Source organism: Mesoplodon densirostris, chromosome 7 (genome assembly GCF_025265405.1).
Source record: "Mesoplodon densirostris isolate mMesDen1 chromosome 7, mMesDen1 primary haplotype, whole genome shotgun sequence".
Taxonomy (NCBI): Eukaryota; Metazoa; Chordata; class Mammalia; order Artiodactyla; family Ziphiidae; genus Mesoplodon; species Mesoplodon densirostris.
Genome location: NC_082667.1, coordinates 13,345,945 through 13,372,310, shown reverse-complemented (window position 1 = coordinate 13,372,310; position 26,366 = coordinate 13,345,945). Strand labels below are relative to the sequence as shown.

The window sequence follows — 26,366 nt, the reverse complement described above, 5'->3', positions numbered from 1 at the left end:
TAGACGTGAACAGAAGTACTCATTCCAAATCTAGTCCATATGAGATTTTGCCTGATTTTGTTTTCCCTCTTCACTGCCATGAAAATAACCTCCCCTGGGCAGCTGCTCTGTGAGCCTGGGCCCCAGAATGAATAGAGATGCCCAGCCAAGCCCACCGAGACTCTACCTTGGAGCAGAGTTACATGGTCCAGCCCTGTCTAGGTCAGCTGGCTCCTAGGTGATCCATGAGGATGATGTATTCCATGAGAATCTGTGACTTTGGGGTCATTTGTTATGTGGCATTTTTGTGGCAATTACTAACTAAAACACAGCCCCATAGCTAGTAATAGGCAGAACTGGAATTTGAATCAACTCCAAAGTTTGGTTCTTAGTCATCTCTTTCAACAGTAGATGATTTTGTTTAAAATGTAGTCAGTTTCTTAGCACAGGCAATTAGGAACAGAACCTGGAGGTATCTAACATGTGAGAGAAAACAGTAAGGATCTGCCTACATCTCTATCCTAGAGGCCTTCACTAAAGATTATGTTATAGTTAGTTACGCTGGGCTTGCTTTTTTTTTTTGGCCACACTACGTGGCACGCAGGATCTTAGTTCCCTGACCAGGGATCAAACCCGTGCCCCCCTGCAGTGGAGGCATGGAGTCTTAACCTCTGTACCACCAGGGAAGGCCCTCTGCTAGGCTTCATTCTGGGCTGGGGGAACAAATCCACATTCTTCATGCTTTAATTCAGGCCAAACTTGTCCCAGAACTTTATGCATATACTGTTGGTTTGGTCCAGGCAGGAAGGTACAAGCAACCTTCACATTCTATCAGTGACCTGTTGTTAGCTGGATACTGTTCCAAAACCAGGCTAAACTGCAAAACGGGCCAGCATTCAAGTGTTGCCTTCTTCTAGCACTTAATTTGGTAAAGAATACCCAGGTATAGCCTAGAAACTGAGGTATCATGGTGTTACTGAACTCAGGTTCAGCTGCTCATCCCTCAAGAATCCAATACTGAGAAATAGGTGCTGGGTAAGAGGAAAGACAGTTTTATTGAGGAAGCTGGCAATGCTGGGTAGAAGGTGGACTCGTGTCCCAAAGAACCAACTCCCTGTTGCTGACTGGGGGTAAGAGCTTTTAACGGGGAGTTTCCAGGGTGTATAGGCAGGGGATGGGGGGCCTACGTGCAGAACAGTACAGTCAGCTCTGACAATCATCTTGAAATTGGTCATATGGCAGTTTGATCAATGTCATCTTGATTGTTTTAAATACAGTTAATCTTCAGTTCCAGGTCTGGTTTGTTCCCATTTCCTTGAGGCCAGTTCTTGGAGTTGTGCAGATGGAGCTCTAATGTCATGGCTACAGTCTGGGCATCATGTAGTTAACTTCGTTTACCAGGTGGGGGTTTTAATATCTGCAAAACAACTCAAAGGATATGGCTCAGAATATTCTCTACATCCCTTGAGAAGGAGTTATATGTCCTTGACTTTGTTTAATGGCTAAACTATCATTATTTTGTCTTGTTTGGCTGTTTTTCTTTGCTTCTGCATTTTCTCACTTTTCTGATTAAATTTATTCTTTGGGTAGCGTTTTTCTACAGACAAGAGGCATGCAGAGGACATGGGTGGGTGCAGGGGAGTGGGGGAGGTCTGACCTAGGAAAGCTCCATAGGGTCCTGCTCAGCTACAATGGGAAATAAAAATCAAGTGATCACCTGGGCTGTTATACCATGTAAAGCTGAAGTGAGAAAAACAATTTATAGAACTATAAGAAAATAATTATAGTAAACAATTAGGTAAGCACATAAGAAGACAAGAAAGACAACTCCAGAATAATGTAATGGTGGGGTTATGAGTGGCTTCTATTTTCACTTTCCTAAACTTTCTAATTTTCCCCAATTTGTATGGAGTACTTGTTGAGACTAATTAAAACTTCAGCATTTTTATCCTTGACTCAAAAAAATAAGCTACAACATATTTCAAAATATATTTGTCCAGCTTTACAAAGTTCTTTAAAATGAGCACAAGCCTTTTTGGAGTGCCTTCAGCTGCAGTTTGTTAAAAGTGAAAGTTACATTTCTGGATATTAGACTCTGAGCTGTTCAGCTGGAGGAAACAGGGGCCCACCTTGTTGCTCCTGGCTGAACGTGGCTCTGCCAGGGTGGAAGGCCTGGTCGGCATCTGGGGAAGCAGAAGGAGGAAGCAGGGAGAAAAGAGGATTAGCCCTGGTCCTCAAAGTTCTTACAGCCCTTCCATCCCTTCTGGCATCCCACAGCTCCCTTCGCAGATGAATGTGGAGGATCCCTGGGCCCTCTGAAGAAAAACACGAGACCCTAGGCTTTACCCCCAAAACGATGGTTATATCCTATCTCGCTTTCCTGCAGGCAGCTGAGGCCTTTGGACTCACGCGTTCGCAGCTGTCAGCTGACAGCAGTGATTCTGGATTCCGCCATTAGATGGCGCCAGAGGACTGTGCTGAGAAAGCAACCCTTGGTCAGGCTGTGAGAGGACAATGGAGGAAAAGAAGATTGGAAAAGGAAATCAGAGAGCTGGATCTGAAGCGAGCATGGGTCATATCGTCCCCGAGGGTGTGCTAGCAGCTACCACCTTGGTGGGAAGCTGGGCTGGAGGTGGAGGAGCTAGAGTCAGAGCCAGGTGTGAGCCAGGAGTTCTCGGGTGCTCACTGGCAGTCACACTCCATCGGGGGTGCAGGTAGGGCCCAAGGTGTTGGAGCAGAAACCCTGAAGATCAGGTCTGAGCTGGTTCCATTCCAAGTGCGTGCACACTCCTTGGCCATGGCACTTCCACCCTAGTGAAGAACAGCACGTGGAGGAGAGTGGCTACAGTGGCCTCCTAGTGTGTGTTGGGCTGCATACTGGAGCAGTCGTGAGAAACCAGCCAGAGCCCCAGGCAGTTTTCAACCTGCTTTCTCTGTGCTGTTCCCAGGAGTAAGCAAGCATATGTGCATGCTCTTTACGAATGAAGTTGTGGTTTCTTACAGCCCTCCTGTAAGTCCCACTGGTTTTAAAATCAGCTAACACATATATGTGGAATCTAAGAAAAAAGAAAAAAAGGTCATGAAGAACCTAGGGGTAAGACGGGAATAAAGACACAGACCTACTAGAGAATGGACTTGAGGATATGGGGAGGGGGAAGGGTAAGCTGGGACAAAGCGAGAGAGTGGCATGGACATGTATACACTACCAAATGTAAAATAGATAGCTAGTGGGAAGCAGCCGCATAGCACAGGGAGATCAGCTCGGTGGTTTGTGACCACCTAGAGGGGTGGGATAGGGAAGGTGGGAGGGAGGGAGATGCAAGAGGGAAGAGATATGGGAACATATGGATATGTATAACTGATTCACTTTGCTATAAAGCAGAAACTAACACACCATTTTAAAGCAATTATACTCCAATAAAGATGTTAAAAAAAAATCAGCTAAGGGCACTCATCTTCCGTGTCCAATATGTGGGTAGAACCCTCACTCCCCAGGGAGGATCTGCAAGACTGTGATATCCCCCTCCTCTTCTGTGTCCCCCTGCTAAGGCATGGGTCCCGACCTGATCACTTCCCATACCCAACTCCATATCAATCTCTCTTTACAGTCTTGTAATTATTGTTAATATACCCTTGTGAAATTTGTGACAAAGTTGGTTGAAAAGGTCATTTTGACAATGTCAAAGAGGAGATTTGGTGGAAAGAAGATATAGTTTAACTGGATATTTCCTAGTATCTTTTGGTCTTTACCTTTCAGTCATGACCAAAGGTAGATTTCCCCAATATGTAGTTTGTCAACTGATATAGTTTACAAACAAATAAAAGTTACTGATGATGATGATAAAAAAAAAGAAAAGGAACTCAGAGGTTGATAGGAGATGCTTAAAAATCAACAGCAGGGCTAAGCAAGTACCCTTTCCAGCAGCCAGTAGCTTTTTCCCTTATAATTTAGCATATATGTCTATGGTAAAAAAATTTAGGAAATTTAGATATGAAAAAGAAGGAAAAAAAAATCCCATGTGGTCTTCCCACCAACAAGATGGCCCCCAATACTACTTGGTATCCAACCCACCGTTTTCCTCTCCCACATTGTGGTCTGTGTGACCAATAGAGTTCGGCAGAAGTGATGGTATGTTACTCCAAGATTAAGTTGTAAAAGACTCTGCAGCTTTTCTGTCTGTCTGTCTGTCTGTCTCTGTCTCTCATGAACAACCAACCCTACAAGAGGCCCACGTGGTGAGGAACTGAACCTCCTGCCAGCAGCCAAGTGATCTTGGAAGCAGAGTCTCCAACCCCAGTCAGTCCTCAGATGACTGCAGCCCCAAGCCAATAGCTTGTCTGCAACCTCCTAGGAGACCTTGAGCCAGAACTACCCAGCTAAGCCACTCCCAGCTTCCTGATCCTCAGACACTGTTTTAGGCTTTGGAGTCAGATGGACCTGATTTGTGTCCTAGCTGACCACCTACTAGTTATGATACTGCAGACAAGCCACTCCACATCTTTGAACCTCTTCATCTGTAAAATGAGAAGAGTAGTATTTACTCACAGCTTCAAGTAACATAATGTGTGCAAAATTCAAGATGCTACTTCTTCAGGTAGGTAGAGGCAGAAGGTTTCCTTGGAGTAGATGTCTTTGTTCTAAGTTAACTGAGTGCCCTGATTAAGTATGCAGATGTAGTGTGTATAGGCACTTATTATTATTACATTTTCCTGAGGCAAAGCAAAACTTGCTTCTCCCCTTGGTTTGCACAATTTTCATACAAACTGCTCAAGGGGCTTTCTGGGAAGGAAAGGGTTGGCCCCTCCCCCAACTTTTGGTCTCTGAGATTTGCAATTAAGGAAACCTGTTTTGGTGGTTCAGGGTGACATTGACCATAATCCATAAGCATAAAAGAATATTAAAAGCACCAAAAGGGAGCCCACCATGAGGGGAAGGGGGACCTGTGTTGGTGAAGTGGGTTCAGCACTGGGGTTTGGGTTTTGTGCCTGGTTTTGTGCAGCACGTGCCTGGGGCTGGAAGCCCCTCTCGGTCCAGCCATCCTAGTCCATTGTGTTTTGGGGAGCACTAGCTGAGCATGTGGCAGTGGACAAAGATAACTGTAACCTTGGAGCTGAAGGATGGAGTCACACTATGGCATGGCAGGGCTCCAGACCTGCAGCCGCAATGCAGCGGTCAGCACAAACCCATCAGATTAGGCAGGACCAGTTACATGGCTGTTACCAAAGACAACGCCTGGTCAGAGTTTTAGTTCTTCCTCCCTGCATGGCCTTTGGAAGCAGGAGTCCTTTGGCCTGAGTGTTCTTGGACACTTTGGTTTGACACGGGGTCCAGCATTATGTGAGAGATAAAAAACTTCTGCTATTAAGGCAGAGGTAGCCTCGAGCCATTCGTTGGGTAAATAAAAGATGTGATTTAATTTGTATTTTCCAGATGGTGAAATAGATTGGCTGAGTTGGGTAAGCTAACTGGTTTTATAAAAAACAACTCCCAGATCTCAGTGGTTTAATACCTATGTCACAGTTTAATGTGGCTGGCACCATTCAAGGACCTAGGCTAGTACAGGCTTCACCACCTTTAACCCAAACCTGTCAAGGTCATCCAGAGTGCCACCATCCAGGTAGCAGATGAGGAAGAGAAAGTGGAAGACAGTGGGTGGGAGGTTTCTACAGGCCAGGTTTGTAAGTGACATATATCACTTTCACCCACCTTCCATTGGTGGGGGAATAGCATTTGGCCATGTACCCTGGCAGAAGAGAGCTGTGGATCTTGGTGAGCACTGGCGTTCGGTGCCATATTGGTCTGACCAATGGATAAAGTGCTCAGCCCAGTGCCAGCACCTAGTAGGTATTCCATAAATGGTGGTCTCCTCCTTCCTTCAAGAGCCACCTGTCTGGGGAAGGGGTAGACAGGAAAGAAATGGCTTCTGTCCTCCTGCATTGGCATCGTGACCCAGCTGCTTCTAAAATGTATGGTTTTGTGGACCTAACAGGGATACCGGGAGATGCTGTGTCCTGGGTTTTGTCCACAGTATGGTTACAGGAGTTGGGAACTGTGAGCTCATTAGCGACAGGCACATTTAGTGGGGATGTATTCTTGTAGCATCCAATCATGCCTTTAATTACTTACCTGAAGCTCCTGGGGAATCGAGGTGAAAGAAATTCTTAGCTCTGAAGAACCCCCAAGGGAGGACACTAATTTGCTGCTTTGCAAACTTTTCCTAACTCTTTGCCTCAGCTCCTGAGGGCATAATTAGTCACCTGCGGTGTCATTGTGCCATAAAGCCCGAGTGTGGCCTTCAGGAAGTGGAGGACTAACTGATCATCCAACTCACAGAACAGAAAAATAATTGGCTCTTTTTCTTCCTTTGATGATCATTGTAGCAGCGGAGAACTTTTTCTATTAAATGTGAAGAGGCCAGCATTGGAGTTGTGGAGCGTTAGTGGAAAGAGTTGAGAACACATGAATTTGATCAACACTTTTTGTTTTTTTTACATCTATGCTATTATATTACACATACTGCTTTTCAACTTTTTAAAAAAATTAAATATTTTGGAGCTCTTTCAATATCAGTGTAGGTAGATGTACTCATCTGTATTAGGTCTAGTTGCCATAGCAAAATATCAGACTGGGTGGCTCAAACAACAGGAATTTATTTCTCTTAGTTCTGGAGGCTAGAAAGCCAAGATCAAGGTGCTGGTGGATTTGGTTCCCTGGTGAGGTCACTCTTCCTGGCTTTCAGAGGTTGCCTTCTGGCTGTGTCCTGATATGGGAGAGAGAGAGAGAGAGAGAGAGAGAGAGAGAGAGAGAGAGAGAGAGCTATTCTTCTTCTTCTAAAGCTGCTAATCCCATCATGAGGATTCTACCCTCATGACCTCCTCTAACTCTAATTACCTCTCAAAGGCTCCATCTCAAAATACCATCACATTAGGGATTAGGGCTTCAACATATGAAATTTTGGCAGACAAAATTCAGTCCATAGCACCATTCTTTTTTTTTTCCATTTTTTATTTTATTTTTTTATTTCAGCTTTACTGAGATATGATTGACAAATAAAACTGTAAGATAATTAAAGTGTACATGGTGGTGATTTGACATACATATACATTATAAAAGGATTCCCCCATCTAGTTAATTGACACATCCATCCCCCTGCAAACTCACATATTTATCTAATTTTTTGTTTTCTTTTTGGTGAGAACATTTAAGTCCTACTCTCTTAGTGAATGTCAATTATACAATATGATGTTGTCAACAATAATCACCATGCTATACATTAAATCATCAGACCTTATTCATCTTATAGCTGAAAGTTTTTTACCAACCTCTCCCTATTCCCCTCCCCACCCCCAATGCCTGGAAACAGCTTTTCTACACTGTTTCTGAGTTTGACCTTTTATTTTAGATTCCACATATTAACCTCTTTATTACTATATCATGATGTGCTTTTTCTCTTGTTACCTTCTTTGACTTAAAGTCTACTTTTTTTCTGATACAAGAATAGCAACCCCTGCTCCTCTTTTGGTTTCCATTTGCCTGGAATATCTATTTCCATCCCTTCACTTTCAGTCTATGCCTTAAAGTTGAAGGATACAGGTTGCATATAGTTGCAACGTGTATACAGGTTGCATATAGTTGAGTCTTGTTTTTTTAATTCACTGAGCCACTCTATGTCCTTTGATTGGAGAATTTTGTTCATTCACATTTAAAGTAGTTATTAATTGGTATGGACTTACTATTGCCATTTTGTTAATCATTTTCTGGCTGTTTATAATTCCTGTGTTTCTTTCTTCTTCTCTTGCTCTCTTCCTGTGTGATTTGACGATTTTCTGTAGTGGTATGCCTAGATTCCATTCTTTTTTTATCTTTTGTGTATTTGTTATAGCTTTTTGCTTTGTGTTTACCTTGAGGCGTACATAAAACATATTTATAATAGTCTATTTTAAGCTGATAACAACTTAAGTTCAAATGCATACTAAAGCTCTACGTTTTTACTACTCCCCTCCATTTATGTTTTTGATATCACAATTTACATCTTTTTACCATGTGTGTCTGTTAACAAATTATTGTAGTTATAGTTATTTTTAATACTTTTATTTTTGAGCCATCATACTAGAGTTATAAGTGATTTACTCACTACTGTTACAACATTGGAGTATTCTGAATTTAACTATATATTTACCTTTATCAGTGAGATTTATATTTTCATATGCTTTGCTGTTACTAATTAGAGTCCTTTCACTTGAGCTTGAAGAATTTCCTTTAACATTTCTTATAGGGCTGGTCTAGTGGCGATCAATTCCTTCAACTTTTGCTTGTCTGGAAAATTCTTCATCTCTCCTTTCGTTGTGTAAGACAACTTTGCTGGGTAAAGTATTCTTGGGTGGCATTGTTTTTTTCCTTTGGCACTTTGAATATATCATGTCACTTCCTTTAGGTCTGCAAAGTTTCTGCTGAAAAATCTGCTGATAGTCTTATTGGGGTTCCCTTGTACATAAGAAGTTGTTTTTCTCTTGCTGCTTTTTTTAAAAATAAATAAATAAATAAATAAATAAGTTTATTTTTTTATTCATTTATTTATTTCTGGCTGTGTTGGGTCTCCGTTGTTGCGCTCAGACTTTCTCTAGTTGTGGTGAGCAGGGACTACTCTTTGTTGTGGTGCACGGGCTTCTCATTGTGGTGGTTTCTCTTGTTGTGGGGCATGGGCTCTAGGGACATGGGCTTCAGTAATTGTAGCACACGGGCTCAGTAGTTGTGGCACGCAGGCTCTAGAGAGCAGGCTCAGTAGTTGTGGCACACAGGCTTAGTTGCTCTGCGGCATGTGGGATCTTCCTGGACCAGGGCTTGAACCCATGTCCCCTGCATTGGCAGGTGGATTCTTAACCACTGTGCCACCAGGGAAGCCCTCTCTTGCTACTTTTAAAGATTCTCTCCTTGACTTTAACTTTTGCCAATTTAATGATAATATGTCTTGATGTGAATCTCTTTGTACTCATGTTATTTGGAACTCTCTGGGGTTCTTGGATCTGGATGTCTGTTTCTTTCTCCAGGTTAGGGAAGTTTTCAATCATTATTTCTTTTTAAAAATTAAAAACGATTTTTAAAATTAATTATTTTTTTGGACGTGCTGCACAACATGTGGGGTCTTAGTTCCCCGAACAGGGATTGAACCCATGCCCCCTGCAGTGGAAGTGTGGAGTCCTAACCACTGGACCACTGGGGGACTCCCCATTATTTCTTTTTCTTTTTTTTTTTTTTACAACTTTATTGGAGTATAATTGCTTCACAATGGTGTGTTAGTTTCTGCCCCATAACAAAGTGAATCAGTTATACATATACATCTGTTCCCATATCCCTTCCCTTTTGCGTCTCCCTCCCTCCCACCCTCCCTATCCCACCCCTCCAGGGGGTCACAAAGCACAGATCTTATCTCCCTGTCCCATTATTTCTTTGAATAAGCTTTCTGCTACTTTCTCTCTTTATCTTCTCTGTCTAGGACCACTATAATGCAAGCATTGGTCTGCTTGTTGGTGTTCCATAAGTCCTTTACACTGTCTTCACTCTTTTCCTCTATTTTTTTTCTCCTTGCTCTTCTGATTGAATGAATTCTGCTGCCCTGTCTTTGAGTTCACAGATTCTTTTTCCTTCTGCTTTATCTAGTCTAATGTTGAACCACCCTACTGAATCTTGCAGTTTAATTATTGTAGTCTTCTGCTCTGTGATTTCTGTTTGGTAGTTTCTAGGTTTTACATCTTTTTGCTGAAATTTTCACTTTGTTCATGCATTGTTCTCCTGACCTCAGTGAGGATCTTTATGACAAATATTTTGAACTCTTTATCAGGTAATTTATCTCCATTTCATTAAAGTCTGTTTCTGAAGGTTTATCTTGTTCTTTGGTTAGGAACATATTCCTCTGTTCATTTTCCTTGACTCTTTGTGTTAGTTTCTATGCATTAGATAAAATAGCACCTCTTCCAGTCTTGATGGAGTGGTCTTTGTAGGAGGTGAAATTTATTTTCAGCATGGCCTGAGCTTTTGGTTTTCTCTCAAAAGTTTGTGATCGTCCAAGTTGCCTTCTTAGTTCTTAGTGGCTCCCAGTAGCTGAGGGTTTGCCAAGACCAGTCAATGTCCCAGAGTCAGCACTTAGAAGCAGGCTGATTGAAAGCTGGACCCTAAGGCAACAGCTTTCAAACTATGCAAATAAGCCTCTTTCAGGGAAAGACTGGGAGATGGGAGTCTTTTGTTTGCTCCCTCAGCACTGAGTCCAGGTAGGGTAGCCACAGCAAATACTCATGTGCCTGTTAAGAACTACTTTTTTGTTTGCTAAGGTTTTGCGGGTCTCGTGGGTACAAGCCCAGTTGGCTTTTGGAGCTAGGTGTTTTGGGGTACCTTCCTAAGGTGGAATTCTTAAAAGTTGGGATGCTAGATTTTGGGTCCAGAATCTTCACTCCTCAGAGAGAAGCTGGGAGTTGGGAGTTCTCTCCTGGTTGCTTGTCCCTGTGCTAGGAAAATGGTTTATGGTGAGAGTGTGTCTCAGCCTTTCGTACCCATTTCAGTGTGGGTTTTTCCTTGTTCACTCAGTGTGTAGGGGTCACTCAGCTGGTCTTTGGATTTCTTTCAGAGGGAATTGTTCCATGTGTAGTTGTAGATATGGTGTGTTCATGGGAGGAAGTGAGTTCAGGAACTTCCTTTGTCATCATCTTGGACCGGAACCCATAGTGCCATTCTTTTAACTGTTTCATATTATATTATCTTATATATGCTCAAAAACATATGTGTGTGTGTGTGTGTGTGTGTGTGTGTGTGTTGTTTACTAATCTCAAGACTGAGCTAACTATATTCCTTATTTTATCATTGATCTATGTAAGGTCCCTCTTGTTTTAAAATTTATTTTCTTTGATCTTTATTCTTCACTCCCATTCTGTATTAGTTTCCCTGGGCTTGCATAATGAAGTACCATGGACTGAGAGTCATATATATATATTTACATTCATATTTATTACTATCAGGAATTGGCTTCAGAGATTATGGAGGCTGAGAAGTCCAAAGATGTGCAGTCCACAAGCTGGAGACCCAAGAAAGCTGATGGTGTAGTTCCAGTCTGAGTCCAAAGGTCTGAGAACCAGGACCAAAGATGGTATAAGTCCAAGTCCAAGGGCAGGAGAAGACCAATAGCTCAGCTCAAGTAAGGCAGAGAGACTGAATTCTCCCTTCTTCTGCTTTTTTTTTTATCCTATTCCGGCCCTCAATGGATTGGATGATACCCATCCTCATGGTGCAGGGAAATCTGCTTTACTCAGTCTACTGAGTCAAATGTTAATCTTTTCCAGAAGCATCCTCACAGACAAAGCCAGAAACAATATTTAACCAGATATTTGGCATCCTGTGGCTCAGTCAAGTTGGCACATAGAATTAACCATCACAGACATCTATTAAGACTCAGCATCATCTGCATCCAGGCAGTGGAAGAGGAAAGAGTGTGGAGAGTGTTCATGGGAGGCTTCTAGTGGTCAGGGCTGAAAGTCGTCCACATCACTTCTCACATTCTATTGGAGAGAACTTACTTACGTTCACTCCTAACTACAGCAGTGGTCAGCAATGTGGTCTAGCTGTGTGCCTATAGGAGGGAAGACAGTGAGTGGTCTCTGCTCCAGTCACTAGCTTACATTCCCACCAACAGTATATGAGGATATTACTTTCCCACACTCTACCAGTGATGGACTTTATCAACCTTCTACATTTTTACCAAACTGATGGTAAAAAATGATGCATTTTAAAGCAATTTATATTTTCCTGATTACTGGCGAGTTGAAAAAATTTTTCATATTTTATTGGCTGCTTACACTTTTCTTCTATGAATTGTCTTTTCATAAGCTTTGTGTCTTAAAATGTTTCTTATTGATTTATAGGAGTTATTATATAGTATGGGTAGCAATTCCTCATTCTCCTTTGCTGATTTGGGCTCATCTTGGCTATACAACTCTGAATCTCAGCCATATCCTCCATATGGCCCCTGGCTTAGGCTGTTGGTCCTGCAGCCCCTGTCATAGAGTCATCTCACCATCATAGCCCCCAAAGAAGTTCCCCCGACTTTCAGCCACCTTTCACCTCTTCATTGGGACTAGCAGGAACTCTTGGATATTTTTATACCACGTGGGAGCAAGATACATTTGAGTTAATATTTTGCTGTACTTTATGCCTATCCATGCACCAATGATTTCCTAATTTCATTATTTAAAATTTCAGTATGTTTTGATATTTGCTTGTAATGTTTTACTATTAAAAATAAGGTTTGTGAAGGTGGGACTTCCATAAAATCTTTCATAAAATCTATCTCTAAGAAGCAACAATAAAACTGGACAAAATTGTCAAAAATAATGATTCAAAAACTCTGGATATTGACCAGAAGTATACAACAAATTGAGAAGTTTATTCAAGAAAATTTACCCAACCTTGGAAAGAAGAATGGGAGTCCATGGGCATTTTATACTCAGGCTGCCCCATCCACTCACCCTCCATTTACATGGTGTAGAAGTTCTATCATGGCAGAGCATCAGTCTATAAGGACAGGCATCTCCACTTCTGGAGAGAGATGACTCTCTTTATTTGGAGCAGAGTGAGGAAAATTTCATGCCCAGGGTCACTGTTGAAAGCAATAGCAATCTCACTGGCAAACAATCAGAGACATTCAATGTTACAAGTCTTGAGACTTGTTGAAGCAAACAACAGTTTGGTAGACAAGTAAAAATGTGACAGGAAGATCCAGGGAATGATGTCTCTTAATTTTCTTTTTCTTTATTACAGTAGAGGAACCCACTGAAGCAGTCCATGAAGGTCACTGCAGAAGACATAGACCATGGTGCATCAGAGTGTAGAGTGGTTCTGGAGTACAGAGGCTGTTCAGGAGTCCACCCTGATGCCTCTCAGTATCTACCCTTGTCCTCCTTGGGTCTACAGTTTATGTTCTCTACACAGGGGACTTAGTCATAGTTCTGTGGATGTTGTCAATTCAATCATTATCTCATGTGAATCCTAAAATATTAGCTACTACTGTGCTCTTGACATAAGGTAGTAGAAAAAAGGGAGGGTAGAAATAATCAGCATACAACAATTGCTACAGTCCCTGCTTCTGTAGCCGGTCAAATAGTCCTAAACTGGCCCAGAGCCTGTACTGTCCTTAACAAGGGCATGTGGGGCCCCTACTCCAGGCTCTGTGCCCCAGGAGGCTCAGTGCTTTTTGGAGCACACTTCTTGAAATTTTAAAGTCTCCTTTCAGTGCTTAAAGGAAGCCAGGTTTACTTCCTTACTCATCAGGAGAGAAAAGAAAAGAAGATCACTCACTCAGAACTTTTCAAATTTCTTGGGTTTCAATGATGAGAGGTTATGAAGGTGATAGGTAGCCACATAAAAATCAAGTGCTATGTTCGTTGCACTGGTAGTTCAAGATTTAAACTGTACATTTTTATCTATTCATGATATTGTTAAACAAGTTAGGTAAACCTGCTCAGAAGGTAGAACTCTCTTCAAGTCCTGCAAAAATAATTTTGATTATTTTAATATTTGCATATATTTTCCCCCTTTACTATAAATCTATGTCAAAGGTTGAGTTACCTAGGCAACATCTCTCAGATTGAATTTGTGTGTAAAAATTTCTTGGGAAGGGCTCCCAATATCCACGTCTGTAAAAGAATGAAGGAAGCAGAATTGGGCAGAGGGGAGAAGCTGAACCATGATACAATAACAAAAAAGATCTTAGATGGTCCCACAAGGAGCTTTAGAGCTGGGCTGGCCCTTCACAGTGTTTAAAGTTGAGGCAAGAGGCCCTGGCCTTTTTATCACCACATTGACCATTACTGGCTGTAGCCTGCTGGAGGAAGAGGACATGATATTGGTACTGCCCTGGGGGGAGGCATTATCTGGAGAAGGATGAACAGTGAGCCACGAGCAGCCATCCCTCCTGGCAACTGAGGGAATGAGTACTTCCATCCTGAAGGGGGTCTGAGTGGCTCACCCCAGCAATCACTAAAAACCCTTTCCTTGACTCAGATAGCCCTCACATTAAACATTCTGAGCCCAGTATAGCTTGTACTGTAATATCAATATAAATAATTCCCATCTATGAACTGTTTAGTAACGATCATGTGAGAAAAACCCCTCAACCCCAAATCAAATTCTTTAAATGAGGGTTGTCTAGATGTCTGGAGTTGCCAAGGTTATGGTAACAACAATAACATCAATGAATGCAGTTCCTGCCACTGACCTCTATTTCCATCTCATTTGATTCTCTATATAACCCTGGGAAGTGGTGGGAAAAGTAGCTTCAATCCATTTAACAGATGTGGAAACAGGCAAGGCAAAGATAGCGAAATCAACGTCAGTATTTGTTTTTGGTATCATTCCTTTATTGGAATATATGTATACCTGACATACCACATCACTTAGAGGCATTGCTCAGAGGCAATAGTACTCTCTGTTACGAAATAGACTGTTTGGTGTCAGATTTCCCTGTACAAATGTTTAATCCACTCAGGGCTCCCAGTAGGGAATATCTCTTATCAGATATCAGAGTATCTTTAGAGTATCACTAAAGTCAAACTACTGGTGATTGGTACCTTCCAAACTAGATCGTTAGACTTCAGATCCAAGACTCTTTATATGATATTCAATTATTTATTTATGTGATAGGATTAAGGGCTAATGACTGACTAATTCCCAGTAACCCTTTTGGAAACTGGTACAACGGAGGCTGTATCAATCCCCAAGGTCTCTCCTGTTTCTGCCCAACAACCTCTTGATCCATAGTCTCTTCATTGCATTTTTCACCTCCGTGTTTCTCAGGCTGTAGATCAGAGGATTCAACATGGGTGTGATGACAGTGTAAAATACAGCCACCATCTTGTCCTCAGGAAAAGTGGTGGAAGGTCTCAGATAGATGAAGATGCAGGGGACAAAATATAATATTACCACAGTGATGTGGGAAGCGCATGTGGACAGAGCCTTGTGCCTCCCCTCTGATGAGCGAGACTCGAAGGAAAGCAAGATGACTGTGTAAGAGCCCAAAAAAATGACAAAGGAGCTCAGTGAAATCATGCCACCGTTGGCCACTGCAATGAGCCCCACCACATATGTGTCTGTGCAAACCAGCTTCAGTAAAGGGTGGACGTCACAGAAGTAGTGGTCGATCAGGTTGGGGCCACAGAAAGGGAGTTGTACAGTGAGCATGGTCTGGATAAAAGTATTCACAGAGCCTCCTAACCAAAAGAACACCACCAATATGAAGCAGAATTTCCAGTCCATGATGGTCAAATAGCGTAGAGGCTTACAGATGGCCACGTACCTGTCATAGGCCATCACTCTGAGGATAGAGACCTCTGTGCAGCCAAGCAGATGGACAAAAAAGAGCTGGACCATGCAACCATCAAAAGAGATTCTCTTGACCTTGGCTTGAAAGTCAATAATCAGCTTGGGGGCTGTAACAGAGGAATAGCAGATGTCAACAAAGGATAGGAAACTAAGGAAGAAGTACATTGGAGAGTTGAGATTTGAGCTCCTTTGAATAGTTATTATAATGAAAAAATTTCCAGTCATGAAGATCATATAAAAGAGTAGGAACAAAAAGAAGCATAGTTGCTGTACTTCCTTATTTTGGGAAAGACCCATGAGGATAAATTCAGTGACATTATTTTCCATAGAATCTGGGCAGGTCACAAGAGAGAAACATTGTGTGATTTTACCTGTTGGAAAAAATATAAAGGACAATTAGATTTGGGCACATGATGCCATAACATTATTGTTATTATTTTTAAACAATTATTAACAAAATTTCTCCCTTGAGGTGTTGGTTTCGGTATAGTCTGTTTCTTAAAATGACCAGAGATTGACTGAGGGATGGAGGAAGAAAGAGGAAAGAGAAGAAAAATTAATGGACTTTAAATATATTTAGGCATGGAATCTAGGCTCTCCACTTAATAATCAGTTATCTGAATCATTGTTGCTTGAGAATTTAAATTATATCTTCCTTTTAAATCGAGATTCCAAGTGATAACCTCCTCTCTCTCAACTCCAGGATGCTTTTTTTTTTTTGCTTTATAACAAATTAAATCAGTTATACATATACATATGTTCCCATATCCCCTCCCTTTTGCGTCTCCCTCCCACCCTCCCTATCCCACCCCTCCAGGCGGTCACAAAGCACCGAGCTGATCTCCCTGTGCTCTGCGGCTGCTTCCCACTAGCTATCTACCTTACATTTGGTAGTGTATATATGTCCATGCCGCTCTTTCACTTTGTCACAGCTTACCCTTCCCCCTCCCCATATCCTCCAGTCCATTCTCTAGTAAGTCTGTGTCTTTATTTCCAGGATGCTTTTTTCCTATGTTCCAGTTGATACATGGAACCTATCACACAGACATTTGTGATCATAAGTATATGCCTTCAAATGTACAACTTTGAGCCAGACCTGGCATGTAACTAGCCTTTTATGTAGCTCTTTGGCCTCCCAAATTACTATCACCTTGATTGACTTTACCACATATTAGATTATTCTGGGAATTTACTTTTTGTCCCTCCTTATATGTTTAAAAGTTGGGGAAAATGCACAGAGGCTTCACAAGAAGGAAATACCATTTGCAAGATGCTCAAGACTTCAGAATCTAGTTGACATTAGTTGTTATAGGATATGGGAGGTAACAGTGCTCAGGTAGGTTTAGATGTGCCTCTGACGGTGACCAACTGTGAGATAATGGGGCAAGTTACTTATCTTCATTGAGACCCAGTTTCTTTGGTCAATGGGTTGACGCTACATGAACACCAGGGTCTCCTCCAACTTTAATGTTATATCATGAAATCTGAGATGATATTTTTAATACAAAGAATCACTGTCATTGAATGTAGTTTCTTTCATTATTTCTGTATTCTTTTGAACCAAAAGATGTGTGAAGTTTGGGACAATGTGTATCTATTTTTGTACTGCTTCAGTACAAATACTGCTTCCATTAATTTGGCAAGTCATTTAAACTTTTTGAACTCTGGTTTCTTCATGCTTCAAATGGAAATGTGACTGACTACTTCAGAGAATTTTTCAAATACCAAACCTAGCCCAGCATAAGGGAAGCACTCACTGTATTATGCCTTTTGATTTTTCCAACTAGATTCCCAGTTCTTACATTTTAGTGTGAAAAATTTCAAATTAACACGAAATGGAGATAATAAGTGCTCATATATCTGTTATTCAGATTAAAAATGACTAATGTTTTACTATATTTGTTTCATCTCTCTTTTTCATTTCTTTTTGATTCCAAAGTATTTTAATGCAAATCATGTCATTTCAACTTTTATTGCTTCAGTATTCATGTCTCTAAAAAAATCAAGATTTTTTTTACATAAAGAGAAAGCATGATCATATTAGTAAAATTACCAGTAGTTTCTTGGTATCTATCAATTCCTGGTCTGCTGGAGCCATGTTTTGTTCCCACCTCTCCTTACAGTAATTAGATTAGTGCCTACTTTGTCTGCTGTATGAGATATGGTAGCTCACTGTGGGTACTGAGCACTTGCAGTGTGGATAGTGTGATTAAGAAACTGAAGTTTCAATTTATTTAAATTTAAGTTAAAAAACTAAAGTGATAAAAATATTTTGACGTCATAAAATTTGTATAATTGGGTTAAACAAAATATGATTAAATATGACTAAAATAAATTTCACCTATATCTTTTGCTTTTTTTTTTTTTTTTTTTTTTTTGCGATACGCAGGCCTCTCACTGTTGTGGCCTCTCCCGTTGCGGAGCACAGGCTCCGGACGCACAGGCTCAGCGGCCATGGCTCATGGGCCCAACCACTCCGTGGCATGTGGGATCTTCCCAGACCGGGGCACGAACCCGTGTCCCTTGCATCGGCAGGTGGACTCTCAACCACTGCACCACCAGGGAAGCCCAAGAAATGATTTTGATTGTATTTATTCAGTTGAATATTATATAGAAATGAAAAAGAGAGGGTAGCAGGGAGATACACAAGGGCAGTATTCACATCAAAACACAACCATAAGATAATTGCTATGACTGGAGTAAGCCCTAAGGCTGCTGTGATTTTGTATAATAGTATTTCTTTATGTGAAGAAGATGGTATTTGAACCCTGACTTCTCCGCATACCGATTTTGCAGCCTAGGGAATTAGATATTTTGTGTCTTGTTTATTTTTTTGTGAAACGTGTATTTTTAGGAAATAGTAAATTTGCATTCACTAAATTAGTTCTTATTTAGTTAGTAATGAGTTCAAAAATGTTACTAACTCTCCCTAACCACCACCCCTCAACCTGGTCCCAACACACTCATAGCCACAGATACTGAAAACAAAGTCTGGCAAATGGTGTAGCAAAATGAATCAAAGTGGGCGGGAGGGGGGGTGGATGCTGAGAGGCTACTTATTATGTTTACGCTTTTTCAATTCAGAGGTGATGGTGTGTTGGCATAAAGCAGAGCTGGTTGTGGTATTGGAGATACGATAAAATGGGACTATTAACGTGAATGTTGACATTTTAAAAATAAATTTTACAATTTAAAAATAATTTTTGATTTACAAAATAAATTGCAAAGATATTTCAGAGGGTTTTCATCACACCTCACTGTAAATAGTTAGTAGGGATGCAAAATGGTGCAGCTGCTACGGAAAACAGTATGGAGGTTCTTTACAAAATTAAAAATTGAATTGTATATAATCCAGTAATCCTGCTTCTGGATATTATCCAAAAGATTTGAAATCAAGATTTCAAAGAGATATTAGCATCCCCATGTTCATTGCAGAACCATTCACTGTAGCCGAGATGGGGAAACAACTGAAATGTCTATGGACAGATGATTGGATTAAAAAAAATGTGGTATATAAAAACAATGGAATATAATTTGGCCTTAAAAAGATGGAAATTGTATAATATGTGACTACATGGATGAAACTTGAGGACATGATGCTAAGGGAAATAAACCAGTCAGAGAAAGACAAATACTGCATGATTCCACTTATATGATGTATCTAATGTAATCAAATTCATAGAATCAAAGAGTGGAATAATAGCTGCCAGAGTTTAGTAGAGGAGGAAATGGGAAGTTACAAATCAATTGGCACAAAGTTTCAGTTAAGCAAGATGAACACAGATGCACTGTACAAAATTATATCTGTAGTCAACAATACTGTATGGTACACTTAAAAATACCTTATGAGGTTAGATCTCATGTTAAGTGTTCTTACCACAGTAAAATAAAATTAAAGAAAAAGAAATAAGAGCACATTATGATCACCAAATTTTAAATTTTATTTGGATCCCATCAGTTTTTTTTTCCATTAATACCCTCTTTTCTTTCTGAGATGCAATCCAGAGTACCACATTGGATTTAGGTCTCATCTCCTCAATATCTCCTGGTCTGTAACAGTTTTTCATCCTTTTCTTGTTTTTCTTGACTTTGACAGTTCTAAGGAGTACCAGTGCAGTATCCTGTAGAATGTTTCCAAATATGGGTTTACCTAATGATTCTCTCATATCAAGCTGAGATTATAGGTTTTGGGGAAAGAATATCACAGGTGTGAAGCTTTCTCATCACATCATATCAGGGGTAGATGATATCCACATTATACCACTGAAGGTGTCACTTTTATCCTTTGCTTAAGGCAGTGCTGGCCAAGTTTCTCTACTCTAAACCTGAATGCTGGATTTGAAATGCAATGGAGTTAATAACAATTACTTCTAGATTGTTCTTTTTTTTCTTATTTCCAGTTCTACATTTCATGTTTACTTCAGTGAATATGTATTATTTCAGTAATTCAATATCAAAAAGTAATTAATGGAACAGATGTAGTGGTTTAATTATCTTTAATGAGTTAGAAGAAAATTCATCCACCACAATGACATAAGAGACAGTGTTTCGACTAATTACATGGTTTGTGGTCCACTGAGTAATACTCCAATTATAATTCTCTGTACTTTATAACTTCATTGTCATGGAGGGAAATACAAGAGCCAGAGTTTGGCAGAATTTAGACAGTGAATTCAACTTTTAGTTTTCTCTTTGTATTCTTTAATATTTCTTATGTCCTGGAAATAAAATCCCATTTTATTGGCATACTCATTGAAATATACTACCACTTTTGCTGCAATCCTAAAGCCTGTTGATATCTTAAAGAATGTTTGATTACTGAGAAGAAATATACATGAGGTTCATTAATCATAGAAAGAAATCCTCAGTAAATTCATCAAGAACTTCTGGTTTCAGGTCAATTCATGTCTCTTTTGGTATCCTTCAATTTACATGGAAAAGATGGAGCTCCAGCTCATATAGATTATTCTAAAAACTATAGATGGCCCCTTTCTATGATCAGAGGCATTTTAATTTTCACTAACAGGGCATGAAGTGTTTCTAATAATTAAATTTTTTATTACAGAAACTGGCAGCAGTGAGCAATGGGGAAGTTGCAAAAGATTCACAGCATATTTGTTGATACTGAAATTCCATAGGCCTAGTTTCAATTTGAGTACAAACCTAATCCTAATCCACTGATTTTCTCCAAATCATTTGAAATTGCTAGAGTTAAACACCAAGTCAGTTTCTGAGTATCTTTTGTTATTAATTTAGTCTGAACCACAATGGATATTTGCATTGTATCTGCCCAGTCTCACTGGCTATTGGAAAGAATATGCTGATCACACATGTTTTATGTCTAGGGTTGTTTGTAGTGCATGTCAAGTAGGCATTCATGGAGCTGAGTCTGGAGCCTGAAACTTGATCCAGACAAAGTTAAGAAGACAGGACAGATCATCCATCTAATTTTGCTGCAGCTTTATGTCTATAACTTGGGGTCATTCATTTTATGGTCTTACTGCTCTCACTTCCCTATCTTCCCCAAGTTTGCCTCATCATAACAGAGAGCTTGCTTCTTACTGGTTGAGAAAATGTGTACTTTTCATTGTATCTTAGCACATATTTTGTATAAAATTATTATTGGTGAATATAATATACTTCTGTTTCTCAAAAAACTATATTTTATATTATATTTAATCATATATTTATAATTTTAAAATATATTTCAGAATAGATGACCTAAAAGCACATTAACAATTAATATAATTTAATTAATTAACTTTAATTAATAGAATAATAAAGGTTAAGCAAATATCAATAAATAAGACCTACTTACCCCAGGAGGCAGTGTACCATTAATAGAGGTTTTTATGGCTCCTATATGATCATTTTATGAATAAGATTCTGTAATAAAATTTTAGCACTAAAATTAAGGGAGGTATAAACTAGCTACAACTTAAGATTATTCCAACTCATAAATGCTATAGGTGCTTAATTTTTATTATGCCTAAAAATCAAAAATATAAAAACAATTAATGCTAAGATTTATGTGGCACCATTTGCATGTCATGTGATCTCCTTGATCCTTAGCGTAATTCTTAGAACCATAACAAGGTACTCTGCTTCTGTTTTACCTCTCTTGCTTCTGTTTTACAATTCCTTTTGTGCTCGAAATTTATATTTCAGTTCTATATTAAAAATACTAACAAGGGCTAAATTTTAAACAATAGGATGATGAGTCTATTTTAGTGGTTGTCATAATTTAGCATGTATCAAAAATCACCTGGAGGGCTGGTTAAATCACAGATTGCAGGCTCCATTCTAGAGGTTTTGATTCAGGAAGTTGGATATGGGGCTAGAGAATTTGCATCCTAAACACATTCTCAGGTGCTCCTGCTGCTGCTGGTTTGAGGACCATCCCTGGGGAATCTATATCAACTCTACAGAGACATATGAAGCTTCTTTCTTCTCTGTTTCTCTTTTCTATTCATTTCTACTTTGGGGGAATAACTTTTGGTTCCTTATTCAACAGGAATCATGATGTTATCAGAGGGAAATCAGAGTATCATACCCACATTTATTCTCCTGGGTTTTTCAGAATATCCAGAACCCCAGGTTCCACTCTTCCTGGTTTTCTCATCTATTTGCACAGTCACTGTGGTGGGGAATTTGGGCATGATCTTGATAATCATCAAGATCAATTCAAAACTCCACACGATCATGTACTTTTTCATTAGTCACTTGTCCTTTGTCAATTTCTGTTATTCTACTGTAGTGACACCTAAATTGTTGGAGAACTTGATTGTGGAGGAGAGAACCATCTCTTTCTCTGGTTTCATTATGCAATTTTGTTTTGCTTGCATATTTGGAGTAACAGAAACTTTCATGTTAGCAACAATGGCCTAGGACTGTTTTGTGGCAGTCTGTAACCCCTTGCTCTATAGCACTGCTATGTCTCAGAAGCTTTGTGCTCTGTTGGTGGCTGGGTCTTACTCATGGGGTATAGTGTGTTCCCTGACACTCACATATTTTCCTCATTCATTATCATATTTTGAGTCTAGCATCATAAATAATTTTATCTGTGACCACTCTGTAATTGTTTCTGTCTCCTGCTCAGACCCCTATATCAGCCAGATGCTATGTTTTATTATTGCCGTATTCAATGCAGTGAGCAGGCTGGTGGCTATTCTGATGTCCTATATACTCATTTTTGTCACTTTTATGAGGATGCCTTCTTCAAGCGGGCACCGGAAAACCTTCTCCACCTGTGCCTCCCACCTGACAGCCATCACCATTTTCCATGGAACCATCCTTTTCCTTAACTGTATCCTTAATCCTAAAACTTCTTGGCTTGCAGTTAAAGTGGCTTCTGTGTTTTACACAGTGGTGATTCCCATGCTGAACGCCTTGATCTACAGCCTGAGGAGCAAAGATGTAAAAAACACATTCAGAAAATTAGTTTTTGCAAAATTGCTTTATCACTCCATATAGTATTTTTAGATTCATTATTTTATTTCTGAAAAACTGATTTACTGCACTACAGATTGTTCAGCTCTTGTAGTGCAATTGATGATTCAAATCTTTTTTTTTTTTTTTTTGCGTTACGCGGGCCTCTCACTGCTGTGGCCTCTCCTGCCACGGAGCACAGGCTCCGGACGCGCAGGCCCAGCGGCCATGGCTCACGGGCCCAGCCGCTCCGCGGCACGTGGGATCCTCCCGGACCGGGGCACGAACCCGCGCCCCCCGTATCGGCAGGCGGACTCTCAACCACTGCACCACCAGGGAAGCCCTGATTCAAATCTTTTAATCAATAGGCTTTTAATTAATATACCTATGGCAGCAGAACATTTTATTGATTGTTGATTATTGATTGTTGCATACATTAACATTTAGTGAAATAGCTGTAAACAACATGTAAATCAAACTGGAAAAGAAATTATTTGACTGTCTTTTGTAATGTTTTGTAAATTATTTTTAAATGCTTTACCATATACAGTATAATTTTATATGTGTGTTTCCAAAGTAAAACTGATTCCCAGCTCATCAGATATGAGTGGGTCTAAGACGAATCCCTAGAATTGTAATCGGGAAACTCATACTCCAGAGATTGCTTTAACAAATGTTTCAGTTTACTGTAGCTTGTAATGAATCCTTTGCTAATCATTGTATAATAAATGGTGGAAGTTAAATTTTATTCATGAAACATATAGCCTGCTGACTAGCAAACAAAATTAACTAAAGTATTGTTCTGCTTTCCCTAAATTAATATCCCTATTTTATTCCAAAAGTTTTTTTTGTGTGTGTGTGTAATCAAGGCAGTGGGATATTAGAATAAGAGGGTCCCAAAATGGACTCAAGGAACTCTGGCCATTTAAATTTCAAAAAACATGCCATTATAATTCAATAGAGAAATGATAATTTTCAACAAACAATGTTGAGATAACTGGCTATCCATATGGATAAATGAGTCTTTACTTTTAGTTCATAACATATACAACCATTACCATGAACGAAATGAAATGGATCATAGATGTAAACATAAAAATTAAAACTAAAAAATTTTAGCATAAAATAGAAAAAATATCTTTCAAAACTTATTAATAAACTTATCATTAATAAAATGAAAATATAAGCCACAGATTGTGAGTAAATATTTGAAATATATATGTTTGATAAAGGATTTGTGTGCAGAATATATAGAGAACTCTTCATACTCAAAACAAGAAGAAAAATAACCTAGTTAAAGAGTTGGTGAAATATTTGAGCAGACATTTGACAAAACAAAATATACAAATCGTCTGTAAACACATGAAAAGATACTAAGCATAATTAGTCATCAATGAAATTCTCATTAAAACTAAAACTAAAATCATGATGAGATACTTCTGCACTCCCATTAGCATAGCTAAAATGAACGAGTTTCAAATATTGGTGAAGATGTGGAGCAAGTTGAATGTTTATGCATTTCAGAGGAGAGTGAAAGGTTAAATGACTTTGAAAACAGTCTAGCACTATCTTATGAAGTTATGCAAACACTTCTTCCCATACAAGGCCCAAACTACTATGCTGCAGAAACTGATATAAAAATGTGTATGCGTTTAACGCTCTAAGTTGGTTGTGCAGCAAAGAAAATTAATATACAAGAAGTTTGCTAGATTTAGGTGATTTGGGTGCAGAAATTGGCTCCAGAGTTGGTCCAGGTGTCAGTGATGGGGAGAAGATGCACTGTAGAACTCAAGCCTGTCCCATTGAAAGAATACCATGTAGACCCGCGGGATTCTGGATCAAGGCCATGCTATGTACAACAAATAATTCTATGCCTGGTGAGAAACTGCCTCTTTTGTGCTATGGCTTCCTTAAAGTCTGGTAAGGGTTAGTCAGGTTGTCATGGGCCTAGGGAAAGCACAAGTGGATCTAACTGGGTGGTATTTTGGTTTAGCGGAACCAGTGGATTGGTTGATACCCAGTGGTTTTAGAGACTTAAACACGTTTTCAAAATGCATTTGTCACTTTTAAGAGATTATATTATTTAACTGTATTAATATAAGCTTGGAAGTGTGGATTGGCCATATTTAGAAGAAAACACAATTTAGTTTCAATAAAGTACATCACTGTTTCTGAAAATAATAATACTTATGTTAAGCAACAAAACCAGAATCCAAGTTATGTTGTTTATACACCTCAAAACACATGCACTTTATACACAGAAAAGTACAAAAAAATCACACAGTACATGTAATAGCAGTTATCTCTGAATAGTTGCATTTTAGCTGATTTATCTTTCACTTTGGGTTTTACTGTAGTCACCATATTTTTTAATTCAGTTCATATATTTTTCTGTAATTAATTTTTAAAAAGAAATTCATGGGGTAGGCTAGATGAGGCGCTGTCTCCAGTGATTTAGAAGAAACTACCTTCTTGTAAATTGCCACATAGAAAAACATTCAAGCTAATTTCTGAGTTCATGACATAAAAAGAAATAGTTCAGTAAATATTCTCTGTGGTCTAAATCCCCAAGGCCATGGACGCATACATAAGCCCTACATTTTGTTCATTGGAATCAGATTCCACTTCCAAAGCTCTCTCTCTCTCTCTTTCTTCCACCCTTCATTTCTCCCAGTTTTTCCACCCAAACTCTTGGAGAACTTGGTTGTGCAAGACAGAACCATCTCTTTCCCAGGATACATCATGCAATTCTTCCTGGCTTGTATAGTTGCAGTGCAGAAACATTCATTTGGCAGTGATGGCCTATGAGTGATTTGTGGCAGTTTGTAAGCCTCTGCTCTACACAGCGGTCATGTCCCTAGAGCTCTGTGCATCATTGGTGGCTGGGTCCTACACGTGGGGTGTAGTCTCTTCCTTGACACTCACCTATTTTCTACTGGCATTATCCTTCTATGGGTATAACATCACAAATAATTTTGTCTGTGAGCACTCTGTCATTGTCTTCGTCTCCTGTTTGGATCCCTACATCAGCCAAGCGCTTTGTTTTGTCAAACAAAGTAATTATCCTCACTACTTATATGTCCATTTTTGTCACTATCATAAAAATGCCTTCTGCTGGTGGGCGCCAAAAAGCCTTCTCCACGTGTGCTTCCATTCTGACTGCCCTCACCATTCTCCATGGGACTGTCCTTTTCCTTTATTGTGTAGCCAGCACCAAAAACTCATGGCTCATAGTCAAAGTAAGTTCTGTATTTTATACAGTGGTGAATCCCATGCTGAACCCTTTGATCTACAGCCTCAGGAACAAAGATGTGAAAGAGAGTGTCAGGAAATTAATGAATCGCTGAATACAATTTTGTTGAAGATTTGTGTCACCAAAAGAAATTTGATCTATTACATAGTGTTGTTCAATGCTTCTAGTAGAGATGATGATTCAAATTATGTAGTCAACTCACTAGATTTTTCAATTTAGAGTCATAAACCAGTTATCTGATCTTTTGGTTTCTATTCAATGTCTAATAAAATAGCTGTAAACCAAATGTGAAATAATTTGTGTTGGGTGAATGGTGTCCCCCAAATATCCACGTCCACCCAGAAG

General features: G+C 39.6%; 2 protein-coding genes and 1 pseudogene across 2 annotated transcripts; 2 read left to right on the top strand and 1 right to left on the bottom strand.

Moving 5' to 3' along the window:
- Positions 1-14,728: 14,728 nt before the first annotated feature.
- LOC132494124 (olfactory receptor 4S2-like) lies at positions 14,729-15,667 on the bottom strand. Its single transcript, XM_060105159.1, has one exon. The coding sequence runs from the start codon at positions 15,665-15,667 to the stop codon at positions 14,729-14,731; it is 939 nt and encodes a 312-aa protein (XP_059961142.1).
- Positions 15,668-21,859: 6,192 nt separating this feature from the next.
- Positions 21,860-22,813, top strand: LOC132493957 (olfactory receptor 5D13-like). Its single transcript, XM_060104908.1, is given in 1 exon segment — positions 21,860-22,813. A coding segment is annotated over 1 exon segment (954 nt).
- A 1,856-nt stretch (positions 22,814-24,669) lies between these two features.
- LOC132494123 (olfactory receptor 5D13-like) lies at positions 24,670-26,115 on the top strand (annotated as a pseudogene).
- The last annotated feature ends 251 nt before the right edge of the window (positions 26,116-26,366 follow it).

Bases quoted from the DNA above. Each gene is read 5' to 3' on its own strand.
- LOC132494124 (XM_060105159.1), bottom strand. From the start codon at position 15,667: ATGGAAAATAATGTCACTGAATTTATCCTCATGGGTCTTTCCCAAAAT.